The sequence below is a fragment of the Marmota flaviventris genome, chromosome 2, assembly GCF_047511675.1.
Source record: "Marmota flaviventris isolate mMarFla1 chromosome 2, mMarFla1.hap1, whole genome shotgun sequence".
Lineage (NCBI taxonomy): Eukaryota > Metazoa > Chordata > Mammalia > Rodentia > Sciuridae > Marmota > Marmota flaviventris.
In genome coordinates, this window is record NC_092499.1 from 183598236 (window position 1) to 183610987 (window position 12752).

The following is a 12752-nucleotide window of genomic DNA, read 5'->3' on the forward strand; positions in this document are numbered from 1 at the left end:
TGGTACTGGGGGATTGAACCCTGGGGTGCTTTACCACTGAGCTATGTCCCCAGCCCTTTTCTTTCTTTCTTTCTTTCTTTTTTTTTTTTTTTTTAAATATTTTGTTTTTTAGTTGTAGTTGGGCATAATGCCTTTATTTTATTTTATTTTATGTAGTGCTGAGGATCGAATCCAGCACCACTCATGTGCTAGGTGAGCGCTCTACCACTGAGCCACAACCCCAGCCCCCACTTTTTCTTTTTTTTATCTTGAGACAGGGTCTTGCTAAATTGCTGAGGGTCTCTCTAATTTGCTGAGGCTGGCCTGGAACTTGCAGTTTTCCTGCCTTAGCCTCCTAGGTCAATGGGATTACCTGTGTACCTTACTATGCCCCGTTTCAGTTTTCTTATGTGTAAACTGAGAACAATTACCCTCTCACACAGGGTTAATATGATAGTTAGATGATTTTTATGCAAGTGGTTTATAAATTGCAAGGACTATACAGTTGTTAGCTCACAGGAATCCTAATTAGTAAAGGAATGAAGCTTGTCTGGCATGACTTGATTTTTTTTTGAGCAGATTGGTTCTTAGTGATTATGTTCCCTTTTTATAAGTGTTCACTGATCATCTACTTAAATTGGTCCCAGAATTTTGTTTGGGATTCCCTTAAATATTAAAGTCTGTAGTGTCTGGAATATAATATCCTATTCTTTTCTGAATTAGGGTATTTCTCCTTTCTCAGATCACTGCATCCACTCTTTATGACTGCAAACAATATTTTACCAGTCTCTTGGGCAATTTCAGCCCTTAGTATGTAATTCAGGGGGGTCAGGAGGCTGAGACTCCTTTAGTACAGCCAAGTGCCTTGTTAAGATCTTACCCTCAAAACGAATCTAGTTTTTGTGTGTAACTATAATGCTCCAATAAAAATGTTTTAAAAAGATCTTACCCAACTCCAGTCCCTTCACACCTACCCATTTTAAGTATTGTTTTCTTTGGCAGAGAAGACAGTTGTAAAACAAGAGCCCTTTTCCTTCCTGTCATTTGCTCCTGTTACTGTTGTATAATCTGGAGATGGAATGAGATTGAATTTATGTATCTGATTTCATAAATGATACATATTCCTGTTGCAGATTAAATAGAGAAAAAAAATCTAAAATTTTCTTTTTTTTTTTTTAATTTTTTATTGTTGGTTGTTCAAAACATTACAAATTTCTTGACATATCATATTCCACACTTGGGAGTTCATAACCCACTTGAATCAAAGTGTAAAATTTTCTATTTTTGTGCTTCCAGTATTTATGGAAAATTGAAATGACTTTATTTCACAGAGGGAACAGTAATAATGTCTAAAGGGTAAAAATAATTCATTTTCAGAGCCAGTTGCAGTGGCGGATTCCTGTAATCCCAGCGACTTGAGAGGCTGAGGCAGGAGGATTGTGAGTTCAAAGCCAGCCTCAGCAACTTATCGAGACCCTGTCTCTAAATAAAACATAAAAAGGGATGGAGATGTGGCTGAGTGGTTAAGTGCCCCAGTGTTCAATCTGCAGTACAAAAAAAAAAAAAAATTTTTTTCTGAAATCCTTTGGCTTGGGAAATGTTAATGTCTGACACATGAAAATTGTATTGTCTAGAATAAATTTGATATATATATATATATAGATAGATAGATAGATAGATAAGTATAATATCAATTTAGAGGTTTTTGGCAATAAAAAAGCTTATCATTTTAACTTAGTCTCCTGAGATATAGATAGGGATATATAATAATTCTATATGGATATTTTCTTTTGTTTAGGTAAAATGGACCATGGAAGTAATTTGCTATGGACTGACCCTTCCACTGGATGGAGAGACTGTAAAATATTGTGTTGATGTGTATACAGACTGGATTATGGCTTTAGTGTTGCCGAAAGATTCTATTCCATTGCCAGTTATTAAAGAGCCTAATCTATATGTTCAAAGTATACTAAAACACCTACAAAATCTTTTTGTACCAAGGTAAGATATACCCGTCTATCTGGCTTATTATTTAGACCATAACAAAACATTCATAAATGTTACTTTATTATATATAGAAGCTGATTTCATCATTAGTTCTTTGACCATTGACTTATTCATTCAGTTAAAGAGTATATTAATGTGAATCAGAAAGATGGGCTTATATAATGTTTACCAGGTGTTATAAATAGTTGTGTGTTCATTTTAAAGGATTTTGGCTTTTCTTCTAAGATCTGATAGCTGTTAAATATAGTGCTCAAAAAAACATACTTTTGCCTGACATAAGGCTTGTCTCCACTTGAGCTAAAGGCAACTAAGCCTTCTACCTTAAATGAATCTTCCCTGTGAGAAGATGAAGCTTAGAGAAAAAAAAGAAAGAAAGCTTGAAATTATTATAGCCAAATTTATGATGGGCCTAAAGATTACTCTTGAAAATTTGTTACTATTTTTTTCCTATCTTCTGAGGAAAAGGTCTTAAATATCAAAATGTAGAATATCTGCCTTGTTTATGCTTACATTTTTTTTTCCTGATTGTGAAACTATTATGTCTGCTGGGGTTGAAGGTACAGCTTAGTGGTGAAGTGCTTGCTTAGCACGTGCAAGGCCCTGGGTCCCATCCTTATTGCATGTTTGTGCTGCGCGCGCGCACACACACACACACACACACACACACACACATACACACAGTTATTATATATCCTTATAATAGATTCTGGGAAATAAAGAAAAGAATGGAGAAGAAACCATTAGTTGCCTGCCTATTTATGAGTGTATGTTTTCAGATATTGTTTTATGTCTGAAAGGGGCAGTGAGGTTTTTCTCCTTTTGGAAAAGTTCTAGTTGGGAGAACCAGAACTTTGGTCTGTCAGATGATGAAGGAATTTGAATCACTCAAAAACCAACTTTCTGAATTTTAACTTCCTAAATTTAGAATGAAATTTGCTTTGGAAAATCCAAATTAAAGAAGACAAATCTTGGCTGTGTGTAGTCTTCCATCTTAATCTTCCAAGTCTCTGGGTGCACACTTCCAGAGACTTGGAAGACTAAGATGGGGAATTGCAAGTTCAAGGCCAACCTCAACAACTTAGTGAGAGCCTCAGCAACTTATCAAGACCCTATCTCAAAATAAAATAAAATAAAATAAAAAAGACTGGGCCTATACCACAATGGTAAGGAGCCCCTGGGTTCAGTCCCTAGTACTCACCCCACCCTACCCTGCAGGAACAAAACAAAACAAAAAAACAAGTCTCCATTAAGGACTTTGGTAATAGATTCAGGTATAAACTTTTTACCTGTTAGGAAGTACAAGTTGTAATCTGGCCCTTAACTAGATTAGCTGCTGCTAATTCTGTGAGTACTGCTGTTTAGTCAGACTCATAAAGTAAACATTCATTTAAGACTCCTTAAAGATCTGTCCCATCATCATCTTCCCTTTGTCCTCTTCCTTTTCCTTCTCTCTATCACCTCGCTGTCCACATCTCACTTTTATTGCTTCATTTTAATTTCAGTCTTGCAATGAGAAGCCTTACCAGTTTGCAGCCCACCGGCTCACAGTAAACACACCCCCTCTGAATTTGTAGGGTACTTCCTGTATTACTCTTGTATCTCAGTGTTTTGTTGCTTATCCTTTAAAATGTGTTTCCTTTTCCCATCTAACCAGCTTGAGAGCAGAAACCGAGTTGTCTATATTTTGGGTTTTCTACTGTACCAGATGCAGTACTAGTACTATATTAGGTGTGTATCAAAAGCCTGTTTCTTGTGTTTATTGACTACAAATGGAAATAATAACAAGAAATGTCTCAAGAGTAATTAGCAAGTTGTAGGCAAGTAGGTTCTTTTAAAATGTTATAGTTTTTAATCTTTCTTTCTTTTAAAAATATTTTTAGCAGTAGATGGACATAATAACTTTATTTATTTTTATGTGGTGCTGAGGATCAAACCCAGTGCCTCCCACTGCTAGGCAAGTGCTGTATCACTGAGCCACAACCCCAGCCTAGTTTTAATCTTTCTTATTATCCCATTTAGAAGACCAATTTACTGAATTTTTTTCTTTGCGTATGGGATGATCTTATGAGTAGTATTGGTACTGTATCTCTTTCTTTGTACCTTTACCATTTCTCAGTGCTTAGTTACTTTGAACTGCTGGGAAAAAAATCAAAAAACAAAAACTAATGGTCTTTGAGTTAATTGGGCTTTGTGTTTACTTTTCTTTTTGAGAAACATGACTACTTTATTAATTGTTCTACTATTTGGTAATTGTTTTCTTCAAAGTATGTATGCATAAGATTAATCCATTTTGAAAAGGCACTGAACTGAGTTAGAGTTCTCCTGGCCAATAAAGTTATATGAAGATTAGTTGAATATTTTATAGTGTTAAATATTGGGAGTTATGATCTAATTTTGGAAGTGTCAGTTTTAAAAAATTCAGAGCAAATTTGTCGTTTTCCTTAATTGTTTTTACATAAACTGACTCTCAAAATATGGGAAACTGCCTTTACCATTTTGTTAGAAACCCAAGTCAGAGTAGATGTACCCTTTTCTCTTTTGCCCTTCAGTTTGTTTGTTTTTCAAAATTAGTGAAAAGTAAGCCATCTTTAAAGTTGATGAGGGTTTTAATAGCTCAAGTATACTGTGTTTTAAGAAATGTAAGGTTATTCTAAAGCAAAGGTCAGCAAACTTTTTTTTTTTTTTTTTTTTATGAAGAGCTGGGTATTAATATCTTCAGCTTTGCAGGCCATGTGGTGTTAGAACTAGTCAACCCTGTTAGTGCAGCAGGAAAGCAGCCATAGACTACATAAACAAAGGAGCATGGCTCTGTTCCATTAGAACTTATGAAAGCACAGGGTAGGCCAAATTTAACCTATTGGCCATAGTTTACTGGCTCCTGTTCTAAAATAGTTTTACTTAATACCACAAGTTACATTTAAGGATATTGGAGGAAATAAAAATCTCTGGTGTTTAGACTTTCTGCTCACTTTTATATAAAGATTACTTTGTTTCTCCTAGCATTAGGAATTTAGATCCTGCTCCTGAATTTAGGCCTTTTTTTGTGTGTGTGTGGTGCTGGGGATTGAACCCAAATGTAGGCCTTTTGAATGAAACTAACATACAGAAGAGTATTTATTTCCTTTCCTGCTACTGGGAAGGTACCTGGAAATAGTGAATAAGCCTCAAGTACCAATGGAGGCATGCAGAATATTATTGCTAGTTTGGAAGAGTCAGCCCCAGGACCACTAGTGGTATTTTTATTTCTTATTGTGGGCTTCCTCTTCTATGACTAGGTAAGGTTTGGGATATTATGTAATTTTGTTTTGTTTTGTTTTTGGTACTGGGGGTTGAACCCAGGGCTTCTTTACCACTAAACTTCATCCTAGCCCTTTTTATTTTTTATTTTGATTCAGGGTCTGACTAAATTGCCAAGGCTAGCCTTGAACTCAGCCTCGTGAGTCTGTGGGATTACAGGTGTGCACCGCCATGCCTGGCTTACTATGTAGTATTTTGTTCTTCCTCAAGTAAGCCACTGCAACAAAGATGAACTTGAGCCTCATGAATTTAAATGGACTGGATTCACCTCCAGCTGAATGTGGGATATTTCCTTGCTTTTTTGAGCTCTTGGCCCTTCCTAGGTGATTGTCTTTTCATTTTGCTTTAGGTTTGTTTTTTTAAGAGAAAATTTAGTGGTGTCATTTGATTGCAGTGTAACTCCAGGGTAAGTGTTTTCTGGATAATGATCTGGAATCTGGGATTCTCTATTCTATTGTAACTCCAGGGTAAGTGACCAGTTTTCTGGGTAATGATCTGGAATCTGGGATTCTCTATTCTATTGTTGAGGAAGGAAAGGAGCACTCTTTTTCCCCCCCCTTTGGGGAATTTCTTGAGGAGGCTCTGAAATTTCCTACCCTGAATCAGACATATTTCTGTCAGTTCTTTGTGACAAATCACAATATACAGAAACTTGGTTTCAGGGTTTTTGTTATTGTTGTTGTTGTTTTAAAGTAATATTGTAGATTGTGTCTTGGAATTGAAATGAGAAATCTGGAGGTCAGCTCACTATTTGCTTATATAGTGGTTTCCCTCCTATTCTCAGGTGATCCACCTTGGGAAATGGGGTGAGGGACTGGGATTAGGATTTTTTTTTTTTTTTTTTTTGTGGTGGGATCAAACTCAGGGCCTTGTGCATGTAAGGCAAGCATTCTGCCAACTGAACTATATCCCTAGCCCCCTGGGGTTTGGACTTTTATCTTCCTCTTTAATCCCAGACACAATAATTTATTTTATAGATTGACCTCCTTCCCTTGAAAAAATATAATTATGCAGACCAAGGAGAATTTTAAAACTGTTATTCTTTGGAGCTCCCATCATTGTTATTAGAGCAGGTACTCATCTTTGAGGCAATGCTTACGTACCCCACCAATTTTGGACATTCCAATGGACCTCCCAGGCTCTTCCCTAGCAGACATTAGTATTAGTGAGCACTGTAAATCACATGCAGAATCCTTGTGATTGTGTGTGTATGTTTTTTTTCTTTTAAAAGCACAAGGGCCTTTGTGCTTTAGTTAAGCAGCAAGAATTGCTGTAGGTATTTACTTATTTAGTCAAAACTTAATTGAGTGCTGCTTTTATGTACCAGGCACATTTTAGACATAGAGAATCCAGACGTAAGGTTTGCATTCTAGTATTCCCCTTTCTCTTAGAAGCTTTCTAAGTTCTCAGGGAGTGGAAGGTTGTGATCCCAGAGTACTAACTGTGTAATATAAATGAATTAGCTTTAAACCAAGGAGGGTATGCCTAGTACTGTCTGCTGATGCCCTCAGGGAGCCTCATTGGACTAGCTTGCTGCGTCTGTAAGCTGCCTGTCCTTCAGCTATTGATGTCTCTTCCAGGCTTGTCAGTGATGTCTGTCTGTCTTCTTCAGACAGGAACATGGCTCCAGTCAGACCCGACTATGCTTACAGGTCCTGAGAGCCATTCAGAAACTGGCCCGTGAGTCATCCATAATGGCCCGAGAAACCTGGGAAGTCTTACTGTTGTTTCTTCTGCAGATCAATGACATACTTCTGGCCCCACCAACTGTTCAAGGTTTGTTGTTGTTTTTTTTTTCCTCATTTATTTATGAGCTCCAAATATCATTCACATTTAAACTCAATAAGTCATACACTCATTGGGGATTAAAATTTTGGCATGACAGTTAGCAAACCATGATTTACTATTCTTAGAAAGGAAACCTTCAAAGGCATAGTATGGCTAATGAAAGTTAATTTTACCTTCAGTGATAATTTTGCTCATATAGGAAAGAACTCAGTGAATTGTGCACATTTGGGAAGGCTAGGACAGTAACTATTATTAGTGTGTTAGAACAGAGCTTATATAGGAAACAATGAACTAATTAAATTAAAGCTTATAGATAATTACCTGATGGCATAGTAGTTATCAAAGTCAACTCTGAAAACTTCACAGTGACAGAAGATATTTTGTCCAGCGAATGAAACTTCTAGAGTCTTAAGTGTTTTATATGAAAGTGTGACAGTATGCCATTCATTAGTTAGCCATTAAAAAAAACCTCTGGTTTTATAAAACTTTGGAGTGCTTTTCAGAAGCCCTGCTTTGTAGGTTAAAGCACAGTGTACACAAACTATAAGTTCATGTTCTAGTTCCTGGCCTTTGTATCTTATTTATCTGTGTACTTTCCTTACTAATGTGCACAAATATGCCTTTGTTGTCATATAGATGTAGGGTCTAGGGAAACATCTAAAAGAAATCATGGAATTTTAATGTGGGAAGGGATCCCAGTATAGGAATACTCTGTCTGGTGTGGACAGTGGTGTCCAGTCATTGATTTATTAGCTCTCTGCTATTCACTCTCCATGCTTTTGATCTCAACAGCATGAGGCATACAATTCATCTCCTTCTGGGTTCTTTGTTCTTGGAACTTTGGTTTTGTTCTTTTGAAATATGCATCTTTATTATTTCCTATACTAGTACCAACTTTGCCTTTTGGAGCTATGCAGAGTAAAGTCTACCATGGTTGTTCTGTTTGATCCCAGGGCTCAGAACAGAAAAAACAGCTCTGTTTTCATGGTTAAGGTTCTGTACTATCCAGTCCCGGTCGTTTTGCTTCTTCTTTGTCTCTTTCTCCCTTAAAGGGTAGCTTTCAGACACCTGGGAACATCATATGGCAGTCTTTGGAGTTAGGAAGACCCGTGTATTTGTTTTGATTCCTTTTCTTATTGGCTGCATGAGCTTGGACAAATTACTTAAACTTCCTTCTGAACCCAAGTTTTCTCATCTTCAAAAATGGGTATGGTTAATAATTGGTAATAGGTATTATGAATACTTATTCTGCAGAAATAATTTGAGGATTTTGTCAGGTCTTGAGTATGGATTACTTGGCACAGAAATTAACTTCTAGTACTCACTGTAAGCACTCATTCTTTCCATTCTCCTTTGTGTGTCTATATCTCTTTTGCTGGAAGATTAAGATCTTCAGTAAAAACTAGCAGGGCAATTTTGAAAACTCTTCAGAGTAATTTGTTGGTGTTATCTATGATTTCTTTATAGGAGCGCCCAATAGTTACTTCTATAAAATAGAGAAAATTAAATAGTTATTTGTAAGTTAATAGTTAACATTGTAGTTATTTTAGATTAGTCTTCCCAAATCCATCAATTAAATATTTTGCTGTAAAAATAAGTGTGCCAAAGATATGTTCTCTTTTTGTTGGTCAGGTGGCATTGCTGAGAATCTAGCAGAGAAGTTGATTGGTGTTCTCTTTGAAGTTTGGTTACTAGCTTGTACTCGGTGTTTTCCAACACCTCCTTATTGGAAAACAGCCAAGGAGATGGTGGCTAATTGGAGGCACCACCCAGCAGTGGTGGAGCAGTGGAGCAAGGTCATCTGTGCACTGACTTCCAGGTATGTCACTGTCTTCCTTCATCTGTCTATCCTTCTCCTTGCTTCTGCACCTTTCTGGGATTCATGGAATATACTTTCAAAGTCTAGATCTGTTATCATTGTGCTTTAGATATAAATTTGAGCTGATTTAAAAAACATGTATCAGTTTGGCTAGTGCACATCTATTCTAAGAAATCAGAGTAATCAAGTATTTTTGAGAACCAGATAAATTCTGAACCCATTGGTTCCCCTCTCCTCATCAGTCACATGCTTTATGTTTTTTGGGTACTGGGTATTGAACCCATGGGTACTTTACCACTGAGCTACATCCCCAGCCCATTTTATTTTTTATTTTGAAACAGAGTCTCCGTAAGTTGCTTAGGGTCTTACTGAGTTGCTAAGGCTGATCTTGATCTTTTGTGATCTTTCTGCCTCAGCCTCTTGACCAAATTGTCCTCTTAAGTCTGATTATTAAAATATGCATGGTCATAATTTTAAAGGAAAAAAACTATAGAAAAACATGACATAAGGTTTTATCAGAAATTCTACTAAGTATAAATACATATGTATATATTTTTATGTTGTTTTACAGAAATGGGACCAAACTACATGCTTCTTTGTAACCAAAGTAGACAGTGTTTTTATGATAATAATTTTGCCTCTCTATATTTTTATATATGTTAATCTCACTATTCTGTGAGCAAACTGTTTTCATTTTTTCAGACTTGTTTTTTTTTTTTTTTAAATTTCAACTGTACATATTTTAACACATAACTCTAGAAGATGAGGGTTCTTTCAAAAGCATAACTACAATACCATTATCATACCTTAAAAGGTTGACTGTTCTTTAAAATCAGCTAGCCATTGTTCCAGTTTTGTTGTATTTTTTTCTTTTTACAGTCAATTTCATTGAATTAGAACACAAAATTCAGACATTGCATTTAGTTGACATATGTTTATTAAATTTTAAATTATAGTTATTTTTATTTCTTTGCAATTTTTTATTCTTATATTATGAGGGATTGAACCCAGATGAGTTTTACCTCTGGTCTATATCCCCAGCCCTTTTAATTTTTATTTTAAGATAGGTTCTGCTAAGTTGCTGAGGCTTGCCTCAAACTTGAGATTCTCCTACCTCAGCCTTCTGAGTCGCTGGGATTATAGGGATGCACCAGCACACCTGGCTCTTTGCAGTTTTCTTAATTAAAGAAACTGGATTGTTTGTCTTATTTACTGTTTCACATTCTAGATTTTTCCAGTTATGTTGTCATCATGTTAATTAACATGCTTCACTTCTCCTGTATTTCTTGTATACTGGTAAATCTAGAGACTTGATCTGATTTATTTTGATGGGGGCAAGAGGTGGGAACAGATTACTTTGTAAGTGTGTTAAGAATCAGAAGGCAGACTGGTCTTTCTTTGAGTTAATTAAACATTATAACTTAAAGATGGTGGAATGAGATGGACATCATTATCCTAGGTACATGTATGACTGCACATATGATGTGATCTATATTGTGTACAACCAGAGAAATGAAAAGTTGTGCTGCAGTTATGTACAATGAATCAAAATGCATTCTGCTGTCATATATACCTAATTTAAAAAAAAAAACACACACACACAAAATTATATCTTTATCATTGTTTAAACCAAAAGATGAAGTTTTGGAATGTTCTGTAGATTCTGGTATATCATGGTAAATGTCAATATTGTAAATCTGCATTTAAATAATACTTTTGTTTATAAAAGCAATATATGCTTATGATAGAAAATTTATAAAATGTAGGGGGAAATATCATTTAAAGTTTATCATATTCTAAACAATATTACTATTTTAATGTATTTTAAAAAATTCAGTGTTATTCTTTAGTATTGTTATCTACTTTTTTCATTTGATGTTGGATTCTTTTCACTTTAATTACATGTACTTTTTTATTCTTAAATAATTCTTGAGATTGCATTTTAATGGTTTTATAGTTTTCCATCATATAATTGGAATTATAATTAATGTAATAATTCCTTTTTTGGAAAAGTGTGTTCCATTATTTTATTTTAGAAATATTATTGATGTGAATACTTTATATAGTTTTAGTGTGTGTTCTGATTATTTTATTAAGCCATAATCCCTAGATATAGAATAATGGAGTCAAAGGGCTTTGAAAAGTTTTAATATATTTAGAATTTTACTATTAAATTAAATAGCTGAGTTGTTGAATTGAGTGACTTTGATGGTATACATTATAAAAGTTTATCATATTCTAAACTTCTAAATAATGAGATTCTAAACTTCTTGTAAAGTTGTTACTATGAATTATGGCTTAATTGTATTGAAGAATTTACAGTGAGATGGATATTTAAAAAATAAATAATTTGTACTATAATTTGCCTTATATAATTAACACTATTATAAATTATAAATGTAATTACGCACTATATAAATAACTACATAATTTATTACTTATAAGTGATATATAATGTAATTAGTAACAAATTAATAATTTAAAAAAGTATGTAAGTTTTTGGTACTGGGGATTAAACCCAGGGTACTTTACCACTGCTGCCCTCTACCCAGGGCAAAATCCCTATCCCTTTTTATTTTGAGACAGGGTCTCACTAGATTGCAGACCTTGAACTTGCTATACTCCTGCCTCAGCCTCCCAAGAAGCTGGAATTATAGGTGTGCGCCACCACATTTGGCAATTTGAACATTTAAAATAAAAGTTTAAAAAATCTTTTTAAAAACTGGAAATCCCTTCCAGTGTGTCTGTTTTGTAAACGAGAGTTTTCATATATATTGTTCAGTTAGATAAAGTACATGTTTTGTTTATTTTCTCATCATATTCTCATGCTTGACTATATTTTTCATTCTGTAAAGAAGTGGACTTAGTGAAGTGGATTTTTTTTTTAATTTTCTAGATTGCTACGCTTTACATATGGTCCTTCATTTCCTCCATTTAAAATTCCTGATGAAGATGCTAGTCTGATCCCTCCAGAAATGGATAATGAGTGTGTTGCCCAGACATGGTTTCGATTTTTACATATGTTAAGGTATTGTTATTTTGTTATTTCATGTTTTCTTTACCCAGTAAGTGTCATAGGGTAGGAACCTGTTCTCTCTCTCTTTAAACATTTTAGTTGTAGATGGACACAATACCTTTTTTTATTCATTTATTTTTATGTGTGTGGTGCTAAGGATGGAACCCAGTGCCTCACATTTGTTTGGCAAGTGCTCTACCACAGAGCTACAACCCTGTCCTGTCATCACTCTTGCTGGAGTTCAGAATGTGAATGATAAGTGCAGTCCATCAAATGGAGCCAGATTGTTCATTAAGCACATCTATAGCTTATGCCTCCTGCTCTTTCCATCCGGGCTCTTGGTTTACACTCTAGGAACTTGTTCCTTGTGGTAACTGTAGCACCTGTTCTTTTGCCTATTGCTGTAGCCTGGATGAGATATATTTCCCAGGACTTGGGTCACGTTCTGTAGGGACTGGAGACTCCCTTACTCCAGCACTGACTAGTAAATCTGGCTCTGAGTGCCTTCATCTAGTAACCTTGTTTAAATAACACTGAGAATATTTTTTTGTTGTTGTTTATTCACTAAGAAATATGGTTTAAACATTCACAGAAGACTATACCCCTACTTCTTGCTTTTCCTTTCTCTATTAAATCTCCAGTTCAATTCCATCATTTCCTACCTATCCCTCTTCTACCCTCATCCATGTGTTCTGTGGAACTTTTACTGCATTATTAACTATCTAATTCTTAACTCATCTGGTCCCTTGTCATGGAAGTGGAGAACCTATAGAAACTTAGATTGAGGAATAAATATACCACTTGTGGTAACTTTGAAATAATTATTATGTCTTCAGAGGTCTGGTT

General features: G+C 35.2%; 1 protein-coding gene across 3 annotated transcripts in view; it reads left to right on the top strand.

Moving 5' to 3' along the window:
• Ralgapb (Ral GTPase activating protein non-catalytic subunit beta) overlaps window positions 1-12752 on the top strand; it is a 104371-nt gene that overhangs the window by 18663 nt on the left and 72956 nt on the right. For 2 of the 3 annotated variants that reach the window (XM_027945196.3, XM_027945199.3), the window contains exons 3-6: window positions 1778-1980; window positions 6896-7059; window positions 8704-8890; window positions 11787-11918. In XM_027945196.3, the coding sequence (XP_027800997.1) occupies window positions 1778-1980; window positions 6896-7059; window positions 8704-8890; window positions 11787-11918 (686 nt within the window). Of the gene's footprint in view, window positions 1-1777; window positions 1981-5381; window positions 5607-6895; window positions 7060-8703; window positions 8891-11786; window positions 11919-12752 lie in introns of those variants that run through there. The other variant, XM_071608919.1, reaches the window with a different exon arrangement.